Here is a 20772-nt window from a genome sequence, read left to right as displayed (position 1 = left end):
TTGCGTTTTACATATGTTTTACAACAATATAACAGTTGGTTTTAACTCTTAGTTAAATACACCAGTTCGAGAAGCAAAAGGTCGTTGGTAAGATTTCAAATGCAATTTCGTATAAATATCAATGATGCGTGCGTAATGTGACACTCGATCTTACCCAACTGAATAAAAACATCATAAAATAAGTAAACATGATAACGTACTTTGGATATGGCGGCATAAGCTTGAGAATATGTGTTCGGAGGTAATACAGTTTTCTATCTCTTCAGATCAGGTCAAGTAACAGACAATTTCATTGCAACATTTATTAGGTTGTTATTCAACACATACAATTCGTGTTCAAAGGAATTGATATTTCCAGAAGTTTCCAAACATATGTATATCCTTAATAAAAATTTATTTTCTACAAAGTTACAGGTAGGTAGTAGAAGTCCACGGAATGGAACTAATAATAATTATTAACCCGACTTCTTTTGCACTGTGTATTAGTAAAACGTACTTGTGACACCTATCTGGTACGTTTTCATATATGTGCTGTTTTATATGACTGGAGTTAGTATGTTCACAGTTACATGCATAACCGACTATTTACTAAGGTAATTTAACTTGCCCTATCCCATGTCTACATTTGTGCATAATCAAAAAACAAAATTTTAACGATGGTTTGCATCTAATTTTCAAACAGTACAACACCTCAGTGCAATATTAATCCCAGAAGAATCATCCGTAGGTAGGTATGAGGTCAGGCTAGGTCATGCGAGATTCAAGCACTGGCCAGGGAGGGTGGGTTGGGCTCTGCGTGACCTCGATCCGCCTTTCCTCCTCTGCAGACGTTGGAGCTGAAGTGCTTGAGAGGCACCGCCAGCTCCAGGAGAAACACGAGCACCGAAAAGACCACACCTGCGGGTGAGGAGAGAGATTCCAGATGAAAAAAAACATATACATACACATACATACTTTCACACATACATTTCTCTATGTAGGAAAAGATGAACAAAGCCTCACCCCCAAAGTACACGCAGAACACGCCGTAGAAATCCTCCAACTCGAAGGGTCTGAGGCTTTTCGAGGGTGACACCAGGCCCGGCTGAAGGCATTTGGTGTAATTCGACAAGCCATGAAGGTACATGTGGTTTAAGATACCAGATTCCTTCATCCTATAGAGTCTGTAAGGGATTATCATCGATTTCTTTTGGTGAAAATGTGTATATCTGTAATTTTCCTTAGATTACTTTACATATATATAATGTTAGATATACATATTTATACATAAATCTGATCCCCAAGATTTTTTTGTCCTAACGTTCCTTTTACATCGTTACATCATTGCCGAAGTTCTGACCACGGACATAATTGTTCGAAGTCCGCCCAGCTTTAGAAAAGAAAATATTGGCAAATCTAGATTACTACACTTCGCAAAATCTAGATTACTATGATAGTGGTGTTGAATGCACCAAATTAGAATTGCAAAGATAAAGACAACACTACATATTAGTTTTAAAATTACAAAGCATATGTTAAAATAAGTATTAGGTGTCAGTTGATTAAAAATAAAATGGATCTGCAAATAGAAATCCGAGTATTCTAAGAGTCTGTGGCGAGTTGATAACGTTTTATTTCAATAGGTCTTGAATATGTTATTTTTCGTTGACAATGTTCATATATATATGGGTGTGTATGTGTGTGTGTGTGTGTGTGTGTGTGTGTGTGTGTGTGTGTGTGTGTGTGTGTGTGTGTGCGTGTGTGTGTGTGCGTGTGTGCGTGTGCGTGTGTGCGTGTGTGCGTGTGTGTGTGTGTGTGTGTGGTGTGTGTGTGTGTGTCGTGTGTGTGCGTGTGTGCGTGTGTGTGTGTGTGTGTGTGTGTGTGTGTGTGTGTGTGTGTGTGTGTGTGTGTGTGTGTGCTTGTGCGCGCGCGCGCACATATACATACACATACATATACATACATATAGAGATACATGCATATATATACTTATATATACATACATTTATTCCACTGCAGGGCATAGGCCTTTCTCAATTCACTACTGAGAGGTTATTTGGCAGTACCGCCCTTGCCTGATTGGATGCCCTTCCTAATCAACCGCGGTTCAGCGCGCTAACACTTTTGCCACGGCGGTGACGTCCCCTGTGACACCTGCGTTTGATTTCTCAAGGCGATATGTCGTTTTCTCGCTGTGAGATCGGGCTCGAGCCAGCAGTCGGAGCGCATATACATATATGCATATACATGTACATACATATACAAATACATATATATACATATACATATATACACATACATATATATATACACATACATATATATACACATATAAATATACATATATATACACATATACATATAAAAAAATATATACACATATACATATACATATATATACACATATACATATACATATATATCACAACATATATATATATCACATACATATATATATGCATATACATATTCATATATATACACATACATACATATATGCATTCATATACATATATATACACATACATATATATATGCATATACATATACATATATATACACTATACACATCATATATTACACATATACAATACATTATATATACACAATATACATGTACATATATATACAATATACATATACATAATATACAATAGCATAGATATATACATATACATATAACATATATATTACATATATATACTATAATATACATTATACATAAATACATTTATATATATATATACATATATATATACATACATACATATATATCATATATATACATATGTATACATATATATACATAATATACATATATATATACATAAAATATATATACATATCAATATACATATATATACATATATATATATATACATATATATAATATATATATACTATATATAATAATATATATATATACTATATATAATAATAATGATAATATAATAATATATATATATATCATAATAATAAATATATATATAATATATATAATATATAGTATATATATATCATATAATAATATATATATATATATATATATATATATATATATATATATAGATATATAATATAATAATATATATATATATATATTTATATATAATAATATATATATCTATATATATATATTATATATATTTTAATTAATTTAAATATTCTATTATAATTATATTTTTTAAAATATATAATATATAATATTATATTATATAATTATATATTAAATATAATATTTTATATATATTAAAATTTTTATTATTTATAATTTATATATTTTTTATATATAATATATTTATATATTTAATATTATATATAATATATTATATTATAATATATATATATTATAATATAAAAATATATATTTATATTTTATTATATTTTATAATATATATTATTATTTATATTTATAATATATAATATACATTTATATATATTATAAATTATAATATATATATAATATATTTTTTATTTCTATTTTATATTTTATATATAAATATATATCTCTATATATATATTATATATTATATTTTCTATATTATTTATAAAATTATGTATATTATATATATATTATCTCTTCTATATATATTCTATATATTACTTATCTTTTATCTAATTATCTTCTTTTATTTATTATTATATTCTTATATCTATATTCTATTATATATTAATAATATATTATTATATATTATATCTATATTTTTATCTATATATATATTATAATATCTATATTAAAATTTAAATCAAAATATTTATTTCTATTTTTATTTTATTTTATTTTATTTCTAATATTATTTATATATCAATTTATTATTATATTAATAATATTTTTATATAAAAATAATTTTATATATATATTATAATAAATATAATAATATATATATTTAATTATTTTTCTATATTTTTTTTTATTTTTTATAAAATTTTAAAAATTTTATTAATATATTATTTTATATTATATATATTAAATATTATTATTTTATCTATATATTATATTAGTATATATATTTTTATTATAATATTATTTATATATAATTAAAAATAAAATAATTTATATTATTTTATATATTTATTATATATATTTTATATATATTATTATATATATAATTATTAATTTTATTAATAATTTTTATATATATATAAAATTTTAATATATTTATTTTTTTATAATTTTTCTATATAATATATAATAAATATATATAATATTAATTTTTTATATATATTTTTATATTAAATATATATATATATATATATATATATATCATATATATTATCATATATATATCTATATTATATATATATCATATATATATCATATATATATCATATACATATCATATACATAATATATATATATATATATATATATATATATATATATATATATATATATATATATATATATATATACACACACACACAAGTCTAAAGATATCGCCAAAAACAAATAGTTTAATCAATACCTCAGAATCAGAGCTTCTCATATATCATGAGAATTAGGATCCTTTTCATTTGTAATATATATAAAATGCCGGCAAACCATACTTAGAGGTCATGCTACTCTAGATATCACCCTCAAGAGAAACCCCATTGCTTGCACCAAGTCCTTACAGGGGGTTCACTTTCTTGACGAGCGGGGATCCTTTGGGAAACGCAAGGCAGAGGCTCGTGGTGAAGACAGTCCCCTTGGCCATGTACAAAGGGCATGTCCCCTGCTGCAATACGAGACAGGATGGAATTAAGCTGGCTGTCCTTGGCGAGCTTTCTTGATTGACATGGGGTTAATGTCTACTGGGTGTCAGGTTTCTTTAAAGCATATGAAAAGTATTTGCGGCGATAAGAAGCTAGGAAAAAATGAACACGAAATACGACGGTGGGGAGGGGGGGGGTCATGTGAATTGCATGTGTGTGAAGTGTACTTATATATATCACCAAACCCTTATCTGGTTTGAAATTACTTTTCATTTCAAATGAGTACAAGTCAGTCATCCTGAAACCAATCATCTCCACAGGTCTAAAAACTGCACCGAAAACCAATCAACATTTGGGGTCACAAGCCTGGTATTCAACCCAGACCCACACTCTACTACCGTGCCATAGATATGATGGATGATCGACTCAAAGGCCTTCTTCCCGAAGAAAACGGCGTAGGCACCCTCTGAGACCTCGTTCACCATTGTCAACACATCCCTACGCACAAGGGCCTGCTTCCTCAGCTTGTAGAGGGAAGTCCCCGGTGCCGCGGTCTGCAAATCGAAAAACTGGCGAATAACCCTTTAACCTCCGGGGTACGTTGTATGGTCGCCTAAAGAACTAACAAGCGTCGGAGGTAGAAGCACGTGTGGTGTCCCTCCAATTATCTTTACTGTTTTCCACTGACGTCTATAAACTGTTTTTGAAAGGTACTTGCAAATATATCAAGTTAAAAAAAAAGGTACAAGTACTTATTTTAAAAAAAAGTATTTGTTCTCATTATGGGTTGCTGTACTATGGTATCATGGGAAATAAAGTGAGCAACATGTAGCTATGCAATGAGTACAGTAACACGAACATCTGTGTCGATAAAGCTATGATTCTTTTTCTTTTTAAGTGGTCTAGCATTTTTTTTTTTTTTTTTTTCATCGGTTACAGATTATGATCATGCTTTGATAGCTCATATGGAGATTCACCCATAGAAAAATCATGTTTCTGGACTTCGATGGAAAAAATGTAAAAGTTTACGTAATATGTACTTAAGAAAAAATATCAACGCAAAACTGCACTGGGGGGTTGAAAATTCATATTCTTTTAATGTATTAATACTGCGTATTTTAGTCTAAGTATTCGGAAATATATCTCGAACAAAGTGAGGAAGAGAATGATCTTGCCTGTACCATCTCTTACATACAAACTTTCGCCAATAATCATACAAAAGAAATACCCATATTACCTTTACCAATGTCGCAGCCAGATTTTACATTTGTTAAGGAAATCTTTGTGAACGTTGATATTGCACAGAAATTGAGCTCGCCCCCGTAAAGAAAGTGAAATATATATCTTCCTTCTAAATGCGTCATCTCAATTCACATTATCCGAAGCTGAGAAAAAATACATAAAATTGTTAGACAATTGCAAAGGGCGATTCCTTAATTTAGTTTCAGCTCTTAAAATATTTAAAAAAATATGAGGGGCGATATATCAGAAGTCTTGTGATAGTCAGGGATTGGTGAGGGAACGTAACAAGACCCAAATATAATAATCCCAAGCCCAATAAAATTAACAAATAAATAAATAAAATAAATAAAATAAAAAAAGAACTTCATATCTACATATACCAGGTCAGTTTGTGAAAAATATTTATTCTTTGTTTATTTTTTTATTATTATTATTTTTTTTTTTATGCACAGGATTTTTTCTCACATTTTTTAAGAGGAATGCGTTCACTACAAAAATGCGTAACGGTTAAAAAGTAGCATGCTCATTGCTGCGCATTTCGATCGTTGTTCGATGGGTATGAGCAAAATTCAAATAAAAACGACCAAAACCGTCAAGATGAGAGGAGGGATAGAACCGACTATCCGCGCTACTAAAAAATAAATAAATAAAAATTCAATAAAAAAAAATATATATAAATATATATAAATAAAAACTGAATAAAGTTTGTGTCGGATAAAATTTTGATGCACATATTTTGCCCTTGACGTTATTATTTTTGAAGTTAAACCCAGAGTTTCTCATTGGTTATACAAGTTATTTTTACAGTACTTTATATATTTTCAAGCTAATGTAACCTTATACATATAGAATACACTCGTAATCGTATATGGATGAAGTAAAGAGTTGGTGCACCGCAGAAATATTTGACTATTTTTGGTGCATCGCCAGCTAGCAAAGGCAACATACACACCATGATGGCTTGGTGAATCATGCTATCCTCGTACACGTAAGTCGGGATGTCGGTCTCCACGAGCTCCTCCAAGCTATCGAAAGGCAGGCGCAGTCTGGGCAGAATCAGCATGGCCTTGAGGTTGGAGCGGTAGATGGAGCCGATGATGAGGGCGGAGAGGAGCCACAGTCCTCGGATGAACCTCACCGAGTTTCCTTTACACTCCGACGGGACCGCTTAAGGAGAGAAAGGGGGAAATGCAGGAGGCTGTGATTATCAGTGTCGTGGGTCTGACTAGATTTTTGTCAGGGCTTTAATTATACAATTTCCTATCATAGGGACTGCGCTAGAATGTAGCAGTGTTAAGATTGTGAAAAGTAACTTGAAAGAATGGCGAAGAACCTACACTGGGCGAGGAGTGCGCCGAGAATCCACAAGGACACAGCCCACATGCTTTTCACGGTTTCCTTTTCAGTCATTTCCGTGTCATCACCGGGTTTTCCACTGGACGTCCTCCTATAGAGCGTTTTGTGAATTAGGCAAGTCTATAGATTCAATTATTATGATTATTATTATTATTACTTTTTAACATTCATATTTCGGTAGCACCACCATAACAGGCTTTGCATTGTACAATCCCACCTGATCTGAAGATGCTGAATCATGAACGTGCAGCCAAACACCAGCACCACAGTTGTCAACAGCAAAAACCACAACTGGCAATAGGATACTGGCGGTCAATAAAACTCACAGAAAGAAGACAGTGAACCATAAGGATGCCGAATTGAGCAAAATGGTAGACCAGTTATCAAGCTGTCCAACGAAAACTGCGTTTCTTTACCTCGTCTGTATAAGGTTTAACGAATCCTAGCATATCAGCTTCGAAGACAGGTCGCTTGTAACCCACCGCCTGTTGGTCTACATAAAGAGGCACGCTGAAGTCAACCGCTCGATCTCGCAGGTAGTCTACTGATAAAACCACAGCCGTCATGTCCACTTCCTAGAATTATTTTTTCTATTGAGATAACTTGATCGTTAGTTATGGTATATCCATTTTTTTACTCCTTTGTCATGTCATGTATGCATTACTTTTATGTCACGTTTAAATTAAATTATGTACCCATTTATGAAGAAACCTTTTCTTAAATGTATGGCAGCCTCACCCTTCGTGTTATTAGGCCCATCAAGCCTGTCCATGACCCGTTGGGAAGCTGCGTACCAAATACACGATCCTTAGCTACGACAAACTCGTAGCTGTGAATGATAATGTACCAAACGTGATGGCTTCATTAACACAAACAAAATAACACTTATTTTTTATGGTAGCAATAACATAAATAAAAACAATTCCTCACCAAGTATTCAGATGTCGCGAAATCATATCAATGATTTCCACTGATGTACCAGTGACTTGATAGTTGGGTGCCTCTCCATATATGAAGCTTACGTATGGAGCCCACTTTAAAAATTAAAAAGAATATAGCCATAACAGTTGAATATATATATATATATATATATATATATATATATATATATATATATATATATATATATATATATGTACATTTAAACACATATACATATACATATACATATATACACATACATATATACATATTTATATTTACACATATATACGTATATATACATATACACACATACATATATATACATACACACACACACATATATACATATAAACACATACACATACATACAAATGTACACACGTATGTTCACATCTATACACAAACGTACACGTACATACACATATCTACATACATACTGTAAAAGGCTATGGGAGCCTCCAACGTGGAACTGGTAGATAGCAATAATAGCCTGGCACGACTTGACTCTTTGTTGATGAAAAAGTGCAATACAAATAGCTTAGGATGGTATGGCTGGCTTTTTATGCTTACATGCTTACTGGCCCGCCGAGGATATCGACACGGCACTGAAGGAGGAACGTTGCTGCAGATCCAGTCGCCTAAGGATGCCGTGGGAAGGACGTCACCGAAGGCTTGCAGATCAGGAGTTCGTCACTGCAGACATTAAGCCGCTCCACAATGTAGTTGAACGGCGCTGCTTGCCAAAACGCCCGTAGATTAGCGTAAGTATCAGTCTCTCCAAGATCCCAGAGAAGGGCACTGCCTGCCCGGACGAGACCTTTAAGGACGTGTGAATGTCAAGGATGGATGGATGTTACCAAGAACCAGGAATAAAAGGCCAACGAGGAGCAACCATGAGGATTATCCGAGGAGAGCGCACGTGAAAATGAGAAGGCCAGCCATTCAGGGCAAGACAGAAATGGTCACCCCTCGAAGCAAATCAAATGGCATCTCGAGGGTACAGCGCGAGTAGGTGGCCGAGCAATATGACAGGCCAATAAGCATAAAAGCATAAAATACCAGCCATACCATCCCAAGCCAAGCCTGGCTCCACGTGAGAACCAAAATGACAATTATGGCTGACCTGGGAAGACCTTCAGAATGCCTGTCGCCATGACTACATTAGACTTCCCGCGCCTGGCGTTCCGGGACTGGCTGGTGTAGCAGCATGACCTGCAACCTGCAGCTCCACATACTTGCCAGGTTGGGTCACATCAGGTCCATAGCCTTGTCTTCGCTCACTCACTTCAGGCACTTCTCGTGACTCACTGCCGATACTTGACATCTCTCTGATTGGACTGCATGCTCTCCTCGTTTCACTTATACTATCCTCTTGTGCATACGCCGCTGAATCCGGAACTGAGATCAGCATCTCACGATCCTCTGGTCAATCACAGCAAACAGCAGCAACACAGGACTGCCCAGTCCTAAGATGACAAGGGAACCTTCCGGCTCCCCCGTAGATCCCCAATCCACTTTCAACACCCAGCCATACAGTGGGCACTCGCACCCACTACAAACACACCATAGATACAGACCAGTTCGAGTGTGGTACACTTTCATCGTGAATATGTAATGGACGTGTGTGTGTGGGGGGGGGGGTCACAGAGTTTTAAATACAAGTCATGAAATCGATACAAAAGCCACATCTGCAGCAATCTCAATCCGTAAAACAAGAAGCGCTTCCTATCAGTCCCAATACCAAAGGCTTTCATCTAAATTACCTGCTCGATGCCGATTTTGAGGCAAGAGGTGGTTTCATTGGGACTGGCGTTCATCTCCCCGGCCGGAATGTAGCTTGCTTGAACTGAGTCTAGGGGACTACTCCATCGGATGAGACTGCACGTTCTTTTATATAAAACCTCCCTTCGGCTTTACCATTCCCTTCATTTTTAATGGTACGCCTATCATCCATGTGAGAGAACGAAGGTTGAAATCTCATGCCGGTTGCTGGACCTAAAGCAGGACGGGAATTATTGGAGATTTTATTACAACTTCTAAATACCAAATGTACTAACTCTAGTGAGACCTTGTGATTTACTCTTATTCAAAGAGCATGTTGCTGGCATGTGGCTTCGCGCCCCGTGCAGCGAGATTCCCTCTTTGACTCAATATCCGAGAAAACTTCGAAAGGTCAAAGCTCAATCCGTCGCAGATGTCCATGAGGAAGCTAAACGAAAATATAATTATCAGGCACTTCACGCGCTAGCGTGCCACACACAATGTGCATGTGCGCTTATGCGTGTATGTATATATGCATGCGCACACACACAAATACATATATGTATATATGCATATATGTGTGTGTATATATGCATATATACTATTCATAAGTATATGTATATACGGTATAGTATATACATATCCGTATACAGTACGGTATATAATTTGAGTATACAATACACATATACATATACACATACATATACACCCGCATATATATACAATTACATATATATATACATATATGAATATACATAGCATAAATATACATAAGCATACATATATGCATACATATAAATATATACATACACAAATATACATATACATACACATAAATATACATATACATACACATAAATATACATACACATAAATATACATACGCATGCACATATATACATACACATACACATATATGCATAGACTTATAATCATACATATATACATATGTGTGTGTGTGTGTGTGTGTGTGTGTGTGTGTGTGTGTGTGTGTGTGTGTGTGTGTGTGTGTGTGTGTGTACATGTGCGTGTATATGTATATAGTGTACGTGTATACTATACTGTACACACACACACACACACACACACACACACACACACACACACACACACACACACACATACACACACGCACATTCACACACGCACATTCACACACGCACACACGCGCACATTCACACACGCACACACGCACACATACACATACACATACACATACACATACACATACACATACACATACACATGCGCACATGCACACGCACGCACGCTTTTGCACACAAATCTTGCAACGGCGAGTCCATGAATGGTATATCTATTGCCTGTGACAGACTGCCCTCACCCGGGCAGATCTTGCATCAACCCCATATACGACGGGGGCGATGTGGAGGGGGATAAGCTGACATCAAACGTTTCCCGTCCTTCTTAATGTCAACGAGGCTAACTGACGGGCTGCTCTGAACAGACGAGTCAGACGAGTCCGGTGGTTGCGGGGGAGATATATTCCCGCGCAATACCGGCAATGATAGTATCTGCATCCTCACACAGACACACTCCAAAAAATCCTGGAAGACATGTGCTTGTGTAACACAATCTCGCTCGCAGACAATGGCGAACCTACGAGCGACAATGCTCTCGAGGTGCTAGTCTTAACGCTCTCTCTGCTGCTACTCTAGAGGTGCTGGCATCATCCATTTTCTCGGAAGAGACGCCGATTGCAACGGTGCAATCTCAATGTGAATGGCGAGGCACACACCAATGTACTCTTCAAAAGCTGCAACAAAGAAAAGAGCACATTAATACACCAGAATTTAAAATGGTAGCAGAACACAAATAAAAATGTATTTATCTGATAAAGTTCAGAATATCCCGACAGATAGGTTTACCCCCTGCGAAGATCCACAGCACTAGAAAATGCCAATCCTTTTGCCAGCAGCCGCATCTATAAGTAAATAAAAATAATCCTGCATACACAGCAAATAAAAAATAGAATCATACAAAGACCGTAAGATATCAAATGTTCACAGATATATAATATAAGCCAAACAAGAAGTTCTTACAAGAATAACTAAGAAATTTGTTACCTTTCCAGCGAAAGTTTGGTCATACTGAAATGGCAGAGATAGTATTCCTAGTTGCATGGAACTGCGAGCAAAGAAAAAAAGACCCGGACTGGTGTTTAATGTCCGGGTGGCCGTATGCAACTTATTTGTTATGCATTTACAGACCAACGTTTGTCATATAATGATAGTCCGTGCTTTCTGGTTTGCGTGCCTGTCGTCTGACCATTTACACTGGTGATTTCCACTTGCTTAAAGGATTGCACTTCTTTTTCACGAAGAGCAACGGATGGTCGTAGTTAAATTTAGAAGTGTTTATCCACTTTTTCAAAGGAGACACTGAAAATACTTTATAAATATCATCCATCTCCACGGAGAGGATATAGCTATCGGAGCTTTACCCAGTCTCTCACTAGCCTTTAAAACTTTATAATTAAAGTTATACAACTTCAGTTTTCTAGTTCCAAGAGGGTAAATCCGATATACTATTAATGGCCTTTATCCTTGAGATTGCCATTGCCCGGCTGGGGGTACGGGGGATGTCTTTTGAGGAGAGCTGCGGATCTTTTGGAGGACTGAAGCATTGCACACCATGCTAGCACGTTCTAGTCTTTTTTGAGGGTTAATTAAAACCATCCGAATACACTGTTTGAGAGTATCTTAAAACACGACCGGTGTGCCTTAATATTTTCGTGAATAAAAGGTGATAAAAATTCACGTTGGGAGAATTCATACACTTCACTTCACCTCTACCTCTAAGACAGTTAGAAGCTGCAGATGTTTAAGCAGTATGATGTAGTCCTTCTGCGGCATTCGATTTTTGCCGGGTAGACAGACACCTGTTCTGTGATACTAGTTGTTTGCTGTAGGGAAATATGTCTTGATTTCTTGTGTCCATGTCTGTCTTTCTGGCAACTTCTGGCGGTACTCTTAAATCAACCACTACCCATTGTCCGGTATCACCGTTTCACAGTTTAGTAATTTTGCGGATATTATTATACAGTAGTTTCTCAGACATCACCGTGGCGTATAGGCTATTAAACCTCAGGGATAGGAAAAAGGTGCTTCTTTGCTTGTGTGTGTTATGGTGTGGGTTGAAGAGGGAGTTCTTTGCTACCGTGAGAGGACGAACGAACATTCTTAGGTCTCCTCTCACCGAACGCTCGATTTTGCGTGCTAATTCAGGGTCGGATATAGCTCCAAGTCTATTTTTGTCACCTTTAGAAATGCGTGTATATGTGTGTATGTGTATATGTGTGTGTATGTGTATGTGTGTGCATGTGCATGTGTGTGTATGAGTATGTGTACATTTGTATGTGTATATGTGTATGTGTATATGTGTGTGTGTGTGTGTGTGTGTGTATGCGTACGTGTATGTGTACATGTGTCCATGACTATATGTGTGCATGTCTACATGTGTGCATATGTATGTGCGCATGTGTGTATGAGTGCATGTGTGTATGGGTGCATGTGTGTATATGTGCATGTGTACATGTGCGTGTATGTGTACATGTGAGCATACATATGTATGTGTGTATCTGTATGTATATGTATGTGTACATGCGTGTAGGCATATGTATGTGTGTATGTGTATATGTGTATATGTGTGCATATATGTGCATATATGTGTGTATATGTGTGTATATGTGTGTATATGTGTGTGTATGTGTGTATATGTGAAGTGTGTGTGTGTGTGTGTGTGTGTGTGTGTGTGTGTGTGTGTGTGTGTGTGTGTGTGTGTGTGTGTGTGTGTGTGTGTGTGTGTGTGTGTGTGCGTGTGTGCCTCCTACTTGCAGGACGGACCACTCTCGCTCCCAGGACGTGGTTCACTCTGGAGGACGACAGAGCACTGGCCCCGCCCACAGGGCTCGGCGAACAGGTATCGCTATAAACAGACAAATATAGTTCTTCCTCCTTTGATCTGCAAGACAAAGAAAAAAAAAATCAAAAGACTAATCACAGCTCCAAATAACAGTCAAGACATTCCATACACGTCTTCAAATAAGAATAATATCAGAGTACACTCACCGTTGACAGCGGAATTAAAATCATTTAGGTCCCATAAAAGATACATCTTGGGAATTTTGGCCTTGGACATGGCAGAAATATAGAAAAAAAACAATAATGTCCCGTGTTCATCAAGGTATATACACGTAAAACATAACTAAAACTCGGATTTTTTAAATAAATGCTTGCAATAAATATGTAAAGTTTTCTATCATAACGGTAATAATACATATTTAGTATATTTAAATGTGATGTGGCATCCTACGTTGTCACTGTATCAGTTGTAAAGGCGGTCGCCGCTATCTCTATTTCTTATTAAAATATAGTAAGAAAAATGTAAGTGACGGCTTAATTAACATTTGATAATTAATCAAAAGAGGCCTCGAAGCTTTTCTTGGTATTTTCAAAGCATAATAATCTTCAGCAAAGGAAAAATTGCATAAGGACAAAGTAAAGACAGTCCTTACGGATGTGAATAAAAAATAATAAATAAAAGGGGTCTTCCAAGTTTTTCTAACATATCTGACGCAAAATTATCTTTAAAATTGTGTATATCTGCATTGTAGATTAAAAAGACTGTCCTCCTTATGGGCGCGGGACATTTCCACACCTGTCCTAAAACTACGGCCAAGTCAGACCAAAAACTATCAGTCAAAGATATTTTAGTGGGGAGTCAGACAAATTCGCCAAGTTAAAGACATATGAAGATAATCGCACGTCAGTAACGACAAAATGGCTTTGGAGTCCATCCTGATTTATTGTCAACCATTAACTGGTCCGCTTTCTACACTCAGCAATTTCCATTAAAAAATTACAAATGGCGCCGGGCGGCTTCACAGCTGATGCAGTGACTAGGGTTGCTCAAATTTTAGTTAAATATATGAAATATGTAATATTTTTGTAATTGTAGAATTCAGATTTATTCACGTATGTGGTTTTATCATATTACTGCATCTATAACGATGTAATTGTTTGTTCTATTACCAACACTAACTTTGACATATGGCACCAGTGCAAATCATAGACCTTTCGTGAATACCACCCCTGTGCTGACAGCCAATCAACAAACCCCAAGAGAGAGAAAAGAACAGGAAAAAAAGGACAGGCAATAAAATAGCTTTTTACATTCTGCCTTGCTTAGTGAACGATCGCAAAATAACCATTCAAACCTGGGCATTTTAACATGTCTACATGAAAACCCTATAGTTTTATCTTTATCTCTAAAGTTCTTCAAAAAAATATCTGCACAATATCTGACCATTTCGTGCAAATTACCATTGTGTAGAACGGAAATAACATGTGCACCACAATCTAAATTATCGAGACAATGTAAGATGATCTGCCAGAAATTTCAATGACTATTGCATCCTGTAGTTTTTCCAGGTTGCAAATCCATAACAGTAATCATTTTGCCATTTACAAATATCTACTAAGTGAATGTCCATTTTCTAAGCATATGCATTCAGTGAATGGTAGTACATGTCTGAGTACTGTGCTGGGAATCTCGTGCTTACATCGTACACAGAGGTATTATTAATGGTAACAGAGTTTGCTCAGATGAATATGTCCGATATGCAGAGGATTCATTGTATAGCCCTTCATGTCAAGTCAAACTAGAATATTTCTTTTCAAGAATGGTTGAACACTACAGCATAGCAATGGCAAGATGGGTTGCCTTTGTGGCAGATGGATGGCATCTACCATTTATACTGGTTTAGTATCTCACTATGGAGTGATTGTGTGGGTGTGAGTGCCCATATATTTTATAGTTCGAATTCGGCCGAGTCTTTAATCTCTACTCTCTTGCAATTTCTACATGTTCCCACTCTCATACCTCTAGCGCCCATATGCTTGACAGTCTCCATGCTTCTTTTCATAGAAAACTTTAGACAGGTCTTTCCCTCTCTCAGATCGCCAATAACACCTGAAGGAGTGCATATTTAATAAGTTTAGATACGAAGGAAATTAACCTCTTGCCTATATTATGAAGAAAGGAAAACAATCCCACTCCTTTTCTATGCCACTTCAAGCCCTACCCGTCAAACAAGTTTAAGCAGTGCTTCCGGTCATTCAAAAATCGCCCCAAAATCCTCCGCAGTCGGGGAACGAAAGATGTTCTTACATACATGGTAATTACTGCGCACCTTGCCTTCGCTTTACTTACAACCAAACAGGATGGAGCAACGTTCCATTATAAAACAAGTAAAGACCCCCATGTGCGGTGTTATATATACATGACTTAGCAAGGTCTTATGTGCAGAATAACAGAATGACACTCCTCGAAAACTGATATCGGCAAGGAACATATCTCTATATACATAAATGAAATCTAACCGCTCAGTTGTCGACGATCTCATATTACATATCATCATTGTATAAATGCTGTTTTTCAAGAGTAGTGTATAAAAAGATGAAAGCCATAGATCCTACTTTTATTAAATCCCAACATGCAAGCCATGCAGCGTGAAAAACGGATTCCCATACCGGGTTGAGGACTCCTCTCTACCTCACATGAAATGTCGCTTCTACTCAATAGCAATCGGTATCCCAGTCATAGGCAATGGTTAATGGTTATAGGAAGAATATGCTAGACATCAACAGCCATATAGCACTATTGATAAAGTATTGTGGCGAAAAGAGTGGATATCAGTTAACAATTAGGATAAGATGTGTTAAATGTTAAAGGCTGTAGAATGTTGTTGAGTGGCAAAGACAATGAGGAAGGAAGAGGGGATGGTGATGCACACGGAGGAGAGGATGGAGTGAAGAGGGAAAGGTGATGCACCTGGAGAGGATGGGGTATTTTGTTTGGGGGGGAGAGTGGGAGGAAGATGGGTAGGGGGAACTTGAGGATGGATATCAGCAAATACTTTAAATGTAGAGTAGGAATAGAAGGATTAGAGAGTGGATGAGGGAGTGGAGCATTCTCTTGGGTCGTGTTTAGGAAAGTTTAAGATGTCTTCAAGGGTTTGGAGGGGAGGTGGGTGGGGTGGGCAGTTGGAAATGGAATAGATGCCCGAGGAGCAGAAGGAGAGGTGGGTGTAGGAGAGGATGTGGTAGATGGGGTGGAACATTTAGATTGTCTGGTGCAACAGGTACTAGGAATAGGAAAGGTAGGCACCAGGGAAGTGGTATATATTGTAGTCTCTGGATTTATACTGGAAAAGGAATTTGACTGGGGGAGAGAGGCAGTAGAGATGGGATGGTTCAGGGTAGAATGAAGATCACAAGGGTGATGCTGAGACTTCTTGAGAAGATGGGAGGGGATTAGAGCAAAGTACAGTTTTGGAATAGGCAGAAAGAGACAAATCTCTTTGGTGTGCTTCTTGTCTGGCCTTACAGAGTGAGGTCTAGTTTGAATCTGAGTGAGCAAAGCAATTTGAATGGTCAAGTTTGGAACATACAGGTCAGCAGGCTGTGGAGCTACAATGTTTGGCTGGGTGGCTAAAACACCAACATTTTTGACAATGATAAGGAAGGGGTCGATATGGTTAGGCAGGTCAGGAGAATCCACCAATATAAACTTCAAAGGGGAGGTCATGTCTATGGAAACTAATTTTGGTTATATTGGTGTAGGACTTACGTTGGCCCCTAGAAGGAACAGCATAGCATTGGCCTGCCACTGCATTATAGTTGACAAGGCATGCAAGTCATTTTCACAGTCTGATGAGTCCTTGTCATAGACAGGACAATCAGTCAGGGAGACAAACAGTTCTGGTACAAGCATTAAGGGTGGAGTGAGATTGGGTAGGAAGAGGTTTGCCAGTGAGGTCAGTCAGTGCACGAGTTTGGGACTCAGATGTAACTGAGACAAGGTGTGAACAATCAGAATGGGAACTTTGTCTACTTGTTTTTGGTGGCATTATTAGAATAGAAGGGTATCATCTGAGTAAGGGGCAGAAGGACGAAAGGCGGGAGGAAGATAGGGTGGTATGGAGAGAAACAATAGACTGTGTAGTAGATGGAGTGGAGGCTGCTGGGGGAGAGGAAGGGATGTATTCCAAGGATTTAGTAATTACTTGGGTAGATGATTCAGAATGAATAGAGTTGACTGCAAACATCGAGGAGGGGGCTTTAGTATCTGTGGCCTGAGCCATAATTGAAGGAGAGGCAGAGGGGTTGGGAAACCAAGGAAATCAAATTTTAGGCTGACTGATAAAGGGGTAAGCTGTAATGCCTCTAATAAGGATAAAAAATCTTCATTATTGGCCATGGTGAGCCTGAAATAAATTGGGAAGAAACGGTCTATTTGCTCAGGGTCCCCATGAGGGGTAAGGGCTAGGTAGTTAACCAAGGGAATACCATTCCTTTGGCTCCCGGAGGTCATTCGTGACTGACACAAAGCCAGTCTTTCATCCTTTCAGCACAGCTTATGAGGTGTACAAGAAGGGGATGAAGGAGAGCAGCAAAAGGAAAGGGGGAGAAGAAAAGACAAGCAAAATTAGTTGAGGCAAAGGTTGAGGTCCAAGGCTGGGGTGATCCCCTACACTGGGCCCTAGTCTCTGTCTCCTTAGCACCCCCCCACCCTTTGCCCCCTCAACAACAAGCGATTTAACATGCTATTTAACATGCATCTTTTAGCATGTTAAATTTCAGAACACTTTTAAATATGCTACGCTTTAGAGTGTGAGGTACTTTATCACATACATAAATAAGTTGGATAGCAAAATCATTTTTTGCTATAATGCCGTAATGTTTTTTGGGGTGCAAAAAGATTAACCAGCACCTCATAATCCAAGGAAGAATCTAAAATTAACGGTGCTATATTTTCAAATGTGTGAGAGGTATTGTGTGGTAAAACTTGTAATGTGTATATATATTGGTTATCTGCCTCCATGGCGGAGGCTGAAGCCAGACAGCGGGGAAAAAACTATTATTGACATCCAACTTCTGCTGCTTTATCACCCTCTCAACTACAGGTGTCCTACATCTCCTGCCCGCCACTGTCATTATCTTCTTCACCTTTGCAGCATATATGCTGTCAATTACAAATGTCAGGTCACAGCTGAAGGCATGACATCAAATTTATTAACCCAACAGGAATTTTTTAAGCCAAAGAGCAAGTGGAAAATTTTTGGATAGGAACAACATACAAACGACTCCAATTCCCACTTTCTTCAACAGGTCACTGGTGTTCATATTTCCGAGCTGTATAAACAAACTGTTGAGACATTCTCCCAGATTTCTCAGGCGGTCATATAACTTATCACTTGTCAATCCTGCCAAGTAATGTCTGTCTGTACTGGTTCTTGATTGTTTCATGGAAATTTCAAAATTTAAAACGGTTTCCCCGTTCAAAAATGCTATTGGTAAAAATGTGGTCATGCCTCCAACCCCCCTCTACCTTTTTTAATTCCTTAACCGGGGGGGAAACCCCTTTTGGTTTTTGGGAAAAGCAGAATAAACCGGGCAAATTATAGAAAAAAATAAAAATAAAAAAAAAAATAAAAAGGCTTTGGTTCCAACCCAAGTTTTTAAAAAATCCAAGAGTAATAAAGTTTGTTTATTGTATTTAAAACATGGATATAAAAAAGCTTAGTAAAAAGGGGAGCGAAACCCCAACCAGTGAACTCTTTTTGTAATTTTGGGGGAAAAAATTGCATTTTTTAGCCTTAAGTTCCAAGAAAACTAACATTTTAAAAATAAAAAAATTAATGAAAAAATTACGTTCAAGAAATTTAAAAAAAAAAAAAAAAATCCCCCAAATTTTTTGGGGGGAATCGGAGGGGGGTTTAGGGGAGAAAATTTTTTACGGGAGGGCACAGGGGAGACTAAAAAAATTTTTAAAAAAACCGGGGCAAACTTCCATACGCGGTTAAAAAAGTTTAAAAAAGGGTTAAGGGGTATTACCTCTCAAAATTTGGCCATTTTTAAAGCCCCTCCACGCCCCATTTGGGGGTTTTACGTCAAACCTTGGTTTCAAAAATTTTCAGGCATTTACACGGGCTACCCAGATGTTTTTGGCCCCATTTCCCCCCACAAATTTTTAGTTTTTTTCCCCTTGTCTAATACATTTTCTTTATTGGGGAAAATTTTCAGAAACGGGTTTTAGAAAAATTTCCAATACTTTTTTAGTTACTTTCAATTTAATTTAAAACTACAACTTTTGATGGTACAAATTTTCCAAAGGAAGGGCGGAAATCTTTACAGTAGGTGCCGCCCCATGAATTTATTTTTGAAAATTTTTTCCACCCCCAACCATAATTTTATTTCCCCCAAACAAGGTAAGTGGGTCGATGCGGACCTAAATGGGGGAAAAACCCAGGTTTCCTTTAAAAAAAATGAATTTTCGTCCAAACCGGAAAAAAGAAAATACAACCCCATCCCCCCCGAGTTTACTTAATCTTTTTTAAAGCAAATTTTTTCCCCCATTTGGGGGGGGTTTTCACCATTCCCCCTGGGGGGGGGGGGGGAAAAAATGATTCGGCCCAAACAAAAACCAATGGCTTGAAATCACTTGCAATTTCTCCGGGCCAGCCCATAGTAAAAAAAAAAAGGGGGGACCTTTTTAATTTTTTTTGAAAGGCCCCCCCCAACCCTTTTCCCCTTTGTCGGGGGGTTTAGGGAGGCAGATGGAACCCTTGGGGGAAACTCCCCAATTGGCCGCCGCCCCTAAATAATTTTGAGCTTTTTTTTTTCCTTCCCCACTTTTCGTTTTGTTTCCCCAATTCGTATCCCCCTCCTAATTAAGGGGTGCAAAAGGAAAAGGTTTTTTGGGCCCAGCCCCGAACGCCTGAGGAGAGGGAGG

General features: G+C 36.9%; 1 protein-coding gene across 2 annotated transcripts; it reads right to left on the bottom strand.

Moving 5' to 3' along the window:
- Positions 1-302: 302 nt before the first annotated feature.
- On the bottom strand, positions 303-13942 carry LOC119597859 (glutamate receptor ionotropic, kainate 2-like). Of its 2 annotated transcripts, XM_037947516.1 has the most exons (12): positions 13808-13942; positions 9960-10191; positions 8203-8306; positions 8011-8101; positions 7689-7847; positions 7490-7563; positions 7254-7363; positions 6869-7083; positions 5073-5228; positions 4594-4697; positions 1003-1163; positions 303-897 (listed from the first exon to the last, which is right to left on the bottom strand). In XM_037947516.1, exons 2-12 carry the CDS (start codon positions 10011-10013, stop codon positions 761-763), a joined length of 1365 nt encoding a protein of 454 aa, XP_037803444.1. In that variant the 5' UTR covers positions 10014-10191; positions 13808-13942; the 3' UTR covers positions 303-760. The 2 variants fall into 2 exon arrangements, with proteins under 2 accessions (XP_037803444.1, XP_037803443.1); XM_037947515.1 differs by lacking the exon at positions 13808-13942 and having other exon boundaries at positions 9960-10523.
- Positions 13943-20772: the final 6830 nt, after the last annotated feature.

The sequence above is a fragment of the Penaeus monodon genome, chromosome 40 (assembly GCF_015228065.2).
Source record: "Penaeus monodon isolate SGIC_2016 chromosome 40, NSTDA_Pmon_1, whole genome shotgun sequence".
Classification (NCBI taxonomy): Eukaryota; Metazoa; Arthropoda; class Malacostraca; order Decapoda; family Penaeidae; genus Penaeus; species Penaeus monodon.
Note: the sequence above shows the minus strand (reverse complement) of the source record. Positions and strands in the feature narration are given on the sequence as shown.

What these genes read in the sequence shown, in the direction of transcription:
- LOC119597859 (XM_037947516.1), bottom strand. Translation starts at nt 10,013, where the DNA reads ATGAACGCCAGTCCCAATGAAACCACCTCTTGCCTCAAAATCGGCATC. An exon ending in TCGCGACATCTGAATACTTG is followed by an intron (nt 8,102 to 8,202) that starts GTGAGGAATTGT and finishes TATCATTCACAG; the next exon opens with CTACGAGTTTGTCGTAGCTA. An exon ending in ATTCAGCATCTTCAGATCAG is followed by an intron (nt 7,364 to 7,489) that starts GTGGGATTGTAC and finishes AACGCTCTATAG; the next exon opens with GAGGACGTCCAGTGGAAAAC.